The following is a 9,905-nucleotide window of genomic DNA, read 5'->3' on the forward strand; positions in this document are numbered from 1 at the left end:
CGAGGGGAACGCCTTCGGGGTGTAGTACGTCCCCCGGAGTTTCCGGAAACGTCACGCCGCGTTCGATGCACGTTGCGCAATCTGCATACACGCCTCGATAAGATCGTTTCCTTTCGATCGAGATTGCCGTGTAATTTTCGTGCGATTCGTGTCAGCCACGGGGACGGTTCTACAGTTCCGCGGTTTCGTTATTATTGTCTCGGCGAACTGTCGCGGCCTGACCAACAGAGCTCGTCGTTGATCCAACGTTGCCCCGTTCGACGATCGCCGATCGTTGTTGTTCTTGTCTGCGTTTTAACGTGGAACGATTCGACGAGAATAGGCCAAGCATTTCGAATAATTTTATCGTTGATCGGTGAACAGCGAATTTGTTGAATCTCTGACAAAAATTAGCGTAATGATCTTAAAACAAACAATATTGTATTACTTAGTATAAAATAAAAGCATACAAAATTAATAATTCTTTTTTACAGCTTAGATATATGTAAGACAATAATATGTCTTCATTTTACGTAAAAATAAAATAAATAACTTCGGTGGCTAAGACTAGACACAAGGCAACAAAGGGTTAAATGAATATAGTATGTGTATGTATAAAGGAAGGAAATGTACTTAAAATGTACACTGCAACCCTTTCAAAGTTACTTTTCATTCTCATCATCGCATCCTAAAAGAGTGAAATCAATAGTTACATAGCGTCTGACAAATGGCTGAAATATTTATTAGCAATTAAAAATATACATCACTGATTCGATGACTGTGGAATGTGGTTCCATAGACACCGCCGCGCACAATAAAGCAAACGTTCGAATCCCGGTGTTTCAACGCGTTCGAAAAGGTGATCGCACAGTGTTGTTCCGCGCGGTTCGAGGATCGTGCGAAATAATGTACAAGACGAAACGAAAGAAGTGGAAAATCGTCTAGAACCGGACGAAGACAGCTTCCGCCGCGACGATCTACAATGGGTGTTTTTAATCCAGTGAAAGTGCTCCTGGTCGTAGCCTTAATGCGATCGGAAACCGGCGACGTCGACGCCGTTTCACCGGTAAGTGAACACGCGGTATGTCGCTCGCGTAAGAATCGCACGCGACAGAATCCTTTGATACCGTGTACGCGATACCAGGGATCGACAGAGCCGTGTCGAACATTCATCAATTCGGGTATTATATAAGCTTCTTCCATTAATGTCTCAATCAATCAAGTTTCGAACGGATCGCGCGTGGCTCGTGTTATTGAATTTCATTTAACGGCAGCGAGCTCCGCATTCGTTTCTGCGTTAAGGGGCTGTTCCATCGCGTTTGCTTTCAACTTTATTGGCGTATTTTTTGCAGAGAGATTATCATAGCTTTTGCAGTCGAATCGACGAGGATTATTTGTTTCGACGTTTTCAAATTTTTTGTAAGAGAAAAGAGGCAACGACGTTGCGAATCGCCGGTCGCGAAGGTGTAGGAGAAAATTGTAACGCTTTTGACTTGTTCGGCAAGCGGAAGGCATCGGTGACCCGGTACCAACAGCGATTGCGACTTCGACGGGACCTCTCTCTCTCTTTCACGTTCTGCCCCCTATTCTTTCTTCTTTCTCCGGTTTCGTAATAACGGGTGTGGCTCGCGTTTACCGTGCTCACTTACGATGCAGTTTCGATTGATTCATTGAGAAATCGTGGAAAACGGGGCCTCTGCCAGTGATTTCGTTGCCTCGTTTCATTGACGACGCGACGAGTCGCGCGCTCGACCGCGGCAACCGAGCGACTTCCTATTCGGGAGCAGGTCGTTCTCCCATTTGAAATTCGAGCAGAGAGAGATGTGCACCAGTTCCCAGACAGCGCAGCCGGGCTGGTTTACGCGTCGAACTTGCCGCGACCGCGATAAAACCGAAACTTTTAAGTAAACAAGAACGCGCCAACGATTACCGGGCGCTCTCGCGTATACGGCGATAGGAACGTACGAGAGCCGATTCGAATTGCATATAAAGCGACCAACTTGGGAACTAAACATCTGCAGTTACTATTGTTGCGTCGCCCGTTCCCTGGCCGGCATTTACAAGTATCGGAGTTCCGTGGAAGTTCTATTAATTACATGAATTCATTACAAGTCGATGAAATAAACTCCAACTGTACTCGGGTTAGCGAGCAACTTGAATCTGTTCCACGATTCATTTTAATGCACTTTCGCGAATGAAAAGTCATCGTTGAGGATTTTAGGCGCGGATCACGATTATTTAACAGTTTGGAAACAGGCGTTATTCGATACGTGTATTTTTCAGGGCGCATTGGTCGATGTACTATGCACTAGATCCTTCATTATACAACGTTTAACCGTTCACAGATGAACAATCGAGTAACGTATGATCAGGAAACGAATATCTCGCTATCGAAGAAAATATGTGTTATCGGTAGAAAGTTATTCAAAAGGTTCGTCTTCCTTGTAGAACTAATTGTGAGGAAACTGCAGGCTGGTGCACTTAATTGTACAATCAGTTGCCGATATCCGTATCAACTTTTAAGTTATGGTTCAGAGAACCCATAAAATGGGCCCCGCATAATCTAATAAGCTGTCTTATCAAAATCTGCGCGAAGGAAGTCTCTCGTTGATTCTAGACTTTCTACCGATCGAACTGAAATGAAAGTGATATAAATTACAAATGTTACTCGATCACCGCGATGTACAAATTTCACTATAGTAAGTTAAACATTCTCTTGTCGAGCTATATAGCAGGCAACGCATTTTCTTTTTAGGTTTTTAGGTTAAAAAGTGAAAGGATAGAAAACTTTATTTATTTATATTTGGTATTCGAGATGGTGGCGTTATCGAAAGAATTAATATAATTCTGTAATTATAATATAATTCTGTAATTATAATATAATTCTATATTATAGAATATTATTTTTATAATTATATAATTATAAGATAATTCTATAATCAATGATTAAATAGTCATTGCAACATCTAACAAAATTCAAATAACTTAATATCCCGGTCTTGAAACATTCTGTATCAGAAGTCGTTCGAACAATGTATTTTCTGGTCATTTGGCAAAATATTGCCAAAAGTTGTCAGGAATTGTGAGAAATATGATATTTCACGATTTTATAAGATTTTCTGAGAAATGAGGACATTACGTATTGCCATTGAGCAATGTAATAATTATGCGATTGTATATTTTGTTTCAGGATCGAGCGAGAAACCTGACGGACCGATTCACGTCCACCACCACGTTAACAGTAAACATTAGAGATGACGACGATCAAGATCCTTCCTTCATCTACCAGGGTTGCATGCTTCTCGATGGCGCTTGCATTAACCCGGAGTACTCGGCTTCGGTAACTACGTTTGTTTAATTACCTAGAAAATTATTAGCCATTATTAATTTATTAGTCATTATTAGCCTTATTATTATACATTACCTTCGACAGTTTTTAATATATTTATAGGAATTATTCATTTGGAGAAGGTTTGATCAAAGATAATTATATTCGGATGACATCTTGATAAAAGTCTCTTAATAATAATGTATGTACAGGATTCTTAATTGTTTAAATCAATAATTAATTTCGTTTATGCGAAGAGAAACATACGTCCGAAGGTTTTCTGCTAAGAGATTTTATTGTACTCATCATATTATTTTTCCAATGTCGAAATTTATGAGAATCGATATTTCACTTTGCTGTACACGTCGCAAGTCCTTGCGAATGCGTTATCGCATGCACGCTACCGGCAAGAAAAATTCGAACGACGACGATATTCAACTCTACATTGTATATCACGAACCACCAATGCCACGTACCCTCATCCGCCATATGCAACCTATTTCTTATTGTCGCTCTTAAATCTTACGCGACACGATTCTCTAAGCCATCGTCTAACCGGTTTCCGCTGAACGCGATCGTTTCGCTTTTCTTTTTTTTTCTGTTGTTCAGGTATCGAGCGGAGTGTTATCCGGGATACTTAATATATCGCCGGAGAAAATACAAGCCGTTGATATGGACAGTATCAACGCGCCCATTAATTACTCGTTCCTCAGCGGCAACCCTACGAATTACCGCGAGTTCTTCGAGATCAACCCGAACACCGGCGCGGTGAAGCAGATCAAAGCGGTGGACACCACGGTCACCAAAAAGTTCGATATCATTATCAAGGTGAGCTAAAACGAAGACAGAAATTAGAACTTTAGGTAAATTAGCATGCCATGTTTTGAAATAATCTTTATCGAATTTACTAATATTTAAAAACTGTTAAGAGCTGTTACACAAGTCATAAAATTCAATTTTATAATGTATAAAATGCTCAATTTTATAATGTATAAAATGCTCAATTTTATAATGTATAAAATGCTCAATTTTATAATGTATAAATATACAAAAGTAATGTACATTTGTGTGAACTAGTATACTATACTATATAGTATTATAGTGAACTGTAGTATAAAGCTAATGTATATTTACATTAACAAGAATAATCTATCATGCCCTCAAAAAAATGGATATTAATTGAAATTAAACCGATCAAATGTTCATACGCTATCAGAAGAGTTCCAAACGCATCAACACTGCATTGTACGCGGAGAGGGGGGCTTGCCCATGGAGGCAACGACACATCGAGCATTGAAGCGGATAAGGGTGTTTAAAAAGTTGCTGTTCTTTTTTTCATGGAAGGCCGTCGAAGTATCCGAAGCGAAGCGATCGGCGACAGCTAAATTGACTATTACCGTGAAGCCAGTCGACAGCAATCCTCCAATTATAACGGCATCGAACGTCGAAGGTTTCGTCGATGAGAACGCAGCGATCGGGACAAAGGTGATCGATAAAAATGGCGGGCCCATAGTGCTAACCGTATCAGACGCCGATTTGGTAAGCGTAATCTTTGAACTTGATCTTCTACCGTTCACCGAACCGTGAACACGAGATACGGATCGGCCTGTTTAATTCGCCTCATTGTTAGCGAATGACGTTCCTGTTTAGCCCGTGTTCCATAGGACCGACGCGTTGCAAGGACACGAGGAATTAGTAGAACCCGGCGGTAGGCGCACGGATGCGTGCGCCAATTCGGTAGAATGCGATGCATGTTTGAATTCATTCGGTCGTTTTATCCTCTAATTAGCGCCTTGACACTTTGGCTGTCGCGTCGCCTATATACGGGTGACGAAATAATTTTACACAGATTTCAGATATACTATTATATAATATGTAATGATAAAAATGTAATTCGTGTCGAAATTTGTTTTGCAATATTAATTTAATTATGTTATTGATATTTATATATTTATATTTTATTATCTTCACTCGTAATTCTAAAATAATGTTTTTCTTTCGCTGGTGATTAACTTAAAATAAAAATTCTCTACCTCCATTGCAACAAATAGGAGTTAAATCAAAATATAGTCTAATTTTTAACATGTTTAAATGGATTAGAACGAAGCAAAACTAGACGAAACGAATTCAATTTAAATCACACATTAAATTACGGCGACACTGACATTACCAGTTAATTAATGTAAATTTATTGTCCAGGGCCCCGAGGATCCAAAGCCGACGTATTCGTTCGAGTTAACGACCAGCTTCTTCGCGATCGACCCTGCCGGAGTTTTGGTCGTAAACGAGGAAAATTTAGATCGGGATCCGCCGAGCCCCGGCCGTTTCCGGTTTCAAGTGGTCGCCAGGGAAAAAACGGGAGTCGCAGCTTCCGCGCCATTATCGTTCGTGGTAACTTTGAATGACGTTAATGATAATGCTCCCATGCTGCCTATGACGGCGCCCATCACCGTTCAAGCCGGAGAAACAAAACGACCGGTCACGAAGGTAAGGTCCCCTGCAATTAGTATCTTGTCATTAACGTCGAAAACACGGACAAAAATTCGTTGCGCCATGTATCACGGACGACGTTCGACCAGATGAACGGACGCCGTTTTCTCACGTGTTTCACCGGCAAAAAAACAATTAGTCCGGGCTTTGCGTCGGTAATTAACGTTTCCAACGGTATTTAGCATGCTATATAAAGTTGTTCATTTAATTTGTCACACGGAGATGTTACTCATCGACCGTGTTTGTCTTTCGGTTGTGCCTCGTTCTCTGCTTCGGTCGAAACTGCAATGTACATACCTCCGCTTTGAAGTTTCACAGCAGCGATGCAAACTTTAATTACGTTGATTGCGACAAAACTTTTCATACGTCGATCATATTGCCTCGATTCATAAGATAATCGATAATCGTACAGCAGGACGTGGCGGGGATGTCCTTTGTTGTCCACTTGGTGCTTCGTAGTTCTCAAACAAGACCATCAATTTCATTAGTGACAAGAAACTGACGAGTAAACAATCGCAAAACAGAAGACAACCAAAGTTATCGAATGTTACACGAGACGTAAAACTATTAGGCAATTCTTACGAGGGAATTTGTATTAAAATTAAAACGAATTTATATCGTAAAAATTGTGATTTGATATTATTACTTTCTGAATCTTCGTGAACATGGAGGACTCTATATTCTTATTTTTCAAACTTGCGAACTGTAAATCGACAGAATGTCCACACTGTCTTCAGAGTGGTTTGTCAGGTTATGTTTGTCGGTTTTCCAACGGTACAAGGATTTATTTAAATATTCGCGATTGTACCTGGTTCTTGACGGAGAAGATCGATTATGCAACAGTATCTATTCAATTCGCTTGTAACGATCGCAATCTGGCAACGTCCTACTACATTTTTATGTTCCGCAGCGACTGCTTCTCGATCGCTGCCGCGGGAAATTGCGACGATATTTATGGGAGTAGTTGAGAATAGTTTAACCTTAAAAGAGAAGATCCTGTCGAAATAAATTCCGAGGGGAGCCGATAAGCAGGCGTCCTATTTTCACGCTCGAAACTTTTTTGTATAAGTAAAAATTTAGTGAGCTGACACACTTTTGTGCCCGGCGTATTTCTCCGCGCAGTGTTCGACAACGAACGTCGTGACATCTTCTGGAAAAAAATTCCGGCAACAATTTCTATTCTCTACGTTTTATTACTGTATTATGCAGTATCGATAGTTCCGGTGAAACGATCGCGACTCTGACGATCTTCGTGTAGCATGCGATTTCGTTGCAACAGTGCCATCTGTACGAAGAACTAAAATCGGCACAGAAATGGAAATCACTTCTTGCGAGTTTTGATTCAGGATAGTAGTAAATGTTTCGGCGCGAGCGAAAATAGAAGTTGCTCTGAGGCAACTTAATTGAAAGATGCTTTCGGTTATCGCTCGACTTCACGTTGAGAAATTAATCGCAAGTGAATGTTTAAATAAATCAGTCAAGTTACAATAAATCACTTTAATATTAATGTTGGACTAGCGAGGTAATGTTCCGAGAGACAGCGGTTCTGCGTTGTATAGTTGTAGTTGATTGAATGTCTCTTTTTATTTTTGTCGGACCTTTTATACCAATTTGGTGGCCCAAGAGCGCACCAATCAGTGCTTAGCATTATTTTAGAATTTTCACTATGTCCAACCGACAAAGGGTCGCATGGTCGCGCCTACGTTCTGGGGTTTTCTCGGAGTTTGCATGAGCGTCGGCGTACCGCGTCGTTCGTCAGGTACTTTTTACCTGAAATGTATGTGGAAATATATTAGGTTTAACCTATCGGTTGTTAGGCGCAGATAGAATACTATAACCTTCGCTTATTATAAAATAGTACTCGCTTTCTCGCCACACAAACACACAATGCTACGAAACAAAATATTAACCTCTTAGTCACGACGCGCCACTATAGTGGCTTTCGTGAATGTTTCGTGCTTCACTCGATTGTTTTATTAATTATTAAAGTAAACGATTAAAGCGAAAGTGTGTATGTACAATACACTAAGAACGGAATATATTTAACGAATACTATGTAATAGCTATGCGGAAAAAATATATATTAAGAGAAATGGTAATTTAGTTACGAAAAACTTTATTTGCGCAAAATCTAGCCGTGTCTAAGAGGTTAACGCTGGCTGCATCGCTCGCTTTGCACTGACTTTGATTTGGCCGTTGACGCAGAGCAAAGCGTAAATAAAACACGTCCTTGTAGAACGTTCGCAGCACACGCGGTAAATCTCTACATGTATGTAGCATACATACATGTATAAAAGTAGTATAGACTGAAAGTAGAAATAGCGAGGAGATAATGTTTCGATATAAAAATACGGAGGAGAATAATTCTGTGAATAATTCTGTGAATAATTCTGCGAATAATTCTGCGAATAATTCTGCGAATAATTCTGCGAATAATTCTGTGAATAATTCTGTCTGTAAAAGTACAAACTGGCGATCGCGTCAGCCTTTCTACGTCCACTGACAACTCAAATAAATCTTCGAATTTATAGAAATAATGTAACATACAAAGTTTTTATTTCCGTACTTTAGATTCATTTTTAAAATGCAAAAATCGAATCACCGAGTATATGTAAAAAAAATTGAGAATGCCGAACACCGGCAGTCCATAATCTGAAACTTCTCACGAAGGTTTTTTTAGCATTGAACAATTTTAACTCTCCGTCCGAGCGATATATCTATACCGTGCCTTTTATATTACGCTTCGCGCGAAATCCGCCGGATTTGTGTTCCCTTCGATTTTTGAGTTTTTTTTCTTTTAACAACGTGTTTCGGGAAACATTTATTTCAGATCGAGGCGACGGATAACGACGAAGGCGAGAACGCCGAAATAACGTATAGCATCTACCACGTATCGAACAACGGCCTGCATAAGTTCAAAATCGACCCAAAGACCGGTGTGATCGAATCGGTGAGGAAACTGAACGCGGGCGAACAATACAGTATTACGGTGCAGGCGACGGACAAGGGTGGAAAATATTCGCAAACCATCGTCGAGGTGAACGTAATTCCGGGCCCGAACACCAAGAGTCCTGTGTTCCAACAGCCCGTGTACGAGGTGCAGGTCAGCGAAGGCGCCTCGATCAATTCCACGGTCGCAACGATAACCGTAAGTTTATTATATATTTGTTTTCTTTATACAATTTTCCGTGAGGTGCGTCAAAAATACTGAAATTGCAAAAAGATTTATTTATGCTCCTCGGAACCTTCTAAACAGTCACTTTTGTGCTGTTAAAACATTTAATAGTTTAAATATTACCGTACACCGCCATTAACTAAATTACAGTAAACTTGTACCTTTCCGGTCAAACTAATTTATTACCTGCAACATAATTCCAGTTACTTGATACTTTTTCCATCTCCTTGCAGGCAGTCGATCCAGAAAACGACCCGGTCTCGTACTCCATTGTTTCCGGCAACGATCTCCGTCAATTCGTGATCGGCGACAAATCGGGCATAATCACCGTTATAAGGAAGTTGGACAGGGAAGACTTAACCCGTTATCAGCTGGTGAGTTTTCGAGTCGTCGAGCTTTTAAATAGCCACTCTCGTAAAGATCTGCTTTTCCGTCAGGGTTACAGGAGAACGCAATCCGTTTTCTCTAATCGCTGCAAGAGCCAGGTTAATGTTATCTGAAAGCAATTTCTGCCGACAGGTGATAAAAGCAGAGGATTCCGGTGGTCTGTTCAGCTCCGCGACGGTGAACATCAAAGTGACGGACATCAACGACAAGAATCCGGAATTCGTCGACCTGCCGTACGAGTTCACCGTTAAAGAGGGCGAGGCACGGAAATTGATCGGCCGCGTGCACGCGGAGGACGCCGACGAAGGCGTTAATGCCGAGATCACCTATTTCGCGCCGGACGATATTCCTTTCACGGTGGACCCCGAAACCGGAGATATACTGACCAAGATCGTTTTGGATTACGAGCAGAACGAGGCGAGTGGATCTGTCGTTTGACCCAATTCCGCTCCTCTATCTCTGTCGTTTTCATATTTCATTCGGACACCAAAATTAGAGTATTCGAAAATTGTCTTTTATCTTTGACCACCTAGCTGCGTCGATATA

General features: G+C 40.8%; 1 protein-coding gene and 1 long non-coding RNA gene across 8 annotated transcripts in view; one reads left to right on the top strand and one right to left on the bottom strand.

Moving 5' to 3' along the window:
- Positions 1–9,905, top strand: part of Cad99c (cadherin 99C) — a 131,370-nt gene that overhangs the window by 110,326 nt on the left and 11,139 nt on the right. The window contains exons 1-9 of one of the 6 annotated variants that reach the window (XM_078182300.1): positions 564–581; positions 779–1,045; positions 3,170–3,319; positions 3,917–4,135; positions 4,652–4,846; positions 5,507–5,794; positions 8,628–8,945; positions 9,206–9,346; positions 9,492–9,776. In XM_078182300.1, the coding sequence (XP_078038426.1) occupies positions 962–1,045; positions 3,170–3,319; positions 3,917–4,135; positions 4,652–4,846; positions 5,507–5,794; positions 8,628–8,945; positions 9,206–9,346; positions 9,492–9,776 (1,680 nt within the window). In that variant the 5' untranslated portion in view covers positions 564–581; positions 779–961. Of the gene's footprint in view, positions 1–441; positions 1,046–3,169; positions 3,320–3,916; positions 4,136–4,651; positions 4,847–5,506; positions 5,795–8,627; positions 8,946–9,205; positions 9,347–9,491; positions 9,777–9,905 lie in introns of those variants that run through there. The other 5 variants (XM_078182296.1, XM_078182295.1, XM_078182299.1 and 2 more) reach the window with 5 other exon arrangements.
- Positions 3,197–7,136, bottom strand: LOC144470775 (uncharacterized). Of its 2 annotated transcripts, XR_013494183.1 has the most exons (4): positions 6,095–7,133; positions 5,478–5,804; positions 4,705–5,124; positions 3,204–3,341 (listed from the first exon to the last, which is right to left on the bottom strand). It is a non-coding gene; the product is annotated as an uncharacterized LOC144470775 (long non-coding RNA). The 2 variants fall into 2 exon arrangements; XR_013494184.1 differs by lacking the exon at positions 4,705–5,124 and having other exon boundaries at positions 3,197–3,341; positions 6,095–7,136.

The sequence above is a fragment of the Augochlora pura genome, chromosome 6 (genome assembly GCF_028453695.1).
Source record: "Augochlora pura isolate Apur16 chromosome 6, APUR_v2.2.1, whole genome shotgun sequence".
Taxonomy (NCBI): Eukaryota; Metazoa; Arthropoda; class Insecta; order Hymenoptera; family Halictidae; genus Augochlora; species Augochlora pura.